This window comes from Pterocles gutturalis, unplaced genomic scaffold (genome assembly GCF_000699245.1).
Source record: "Pterocles gutturalis isolate BGI_N339 unplaced genomic scaffold, ASM69924v1 scaffold10328, whole genome shotgun sequence".
Taxonomy (NCBI): domain Eukaryota; kingdom Metazoa; phylum Chordata; class Aves; order Pterocliformes; family Pteroclidae; genus Pterocles; species Pterocles gutturalis.
The window spans coordinates 566-893 of NW_010118058.1; the positions used below are offsets into that span (position 1 = coordinate 566).

General features: G+C 64.9%; 1 protein-coding gene across 1 annotated transcript in view; it reads right to left on the reverse strand.

Moving 5' to 3' along the window:
• The window catches only part of LOC104463640 (chromosome unknown open reading frame, human C2orf42), a gene marked incomplete at both ends in the record, with an annotated part of 799 nt that overhangs the window by 198 nt on the left and 273 nt on the right, over window positions 1-328 (reverse strand). The window contains 1 exon segment of the mRNA XM_010076049.1: window positions 4-328. This exon segment is cut by the window's right edge and continues 22 nt beyond it. Coding sequence (XP_010074351.1) covers window positions 4-328 — 325 coding nt within the window.

Genomic DNA, 328 nt, shown 5'->3' on the forward strand with positions numbered 1-328 from the left:
CGAAGGAGGCGTGGAGGTAGCCAAGGCTGTGCTTGGCGCTGGCCTTGCACTTCACCACCAGCACGTTCTTGGTGACGCGCTGCACCAGCGGCCCCGTGGGCTCGGTGGCCAGCTGCCAGAGGGTTTGTTTGGTTTCGGGTGAAGCCTGCATGGAGTTGAGCACCGAGCTCTTGAGGACGAGCGGGGTGGCCTCGGTCTGGCAGTTGAGGGCCAGTTTGACATGCTGGCACTGGTTCTCCACCACGCCTTGTGCCGCTGCTTTCACGCACGATGGCACGTGGCAGCGGCCGGAGCTGCGCTGCGTGATGATGGTCCCGTCCCCCGTCTG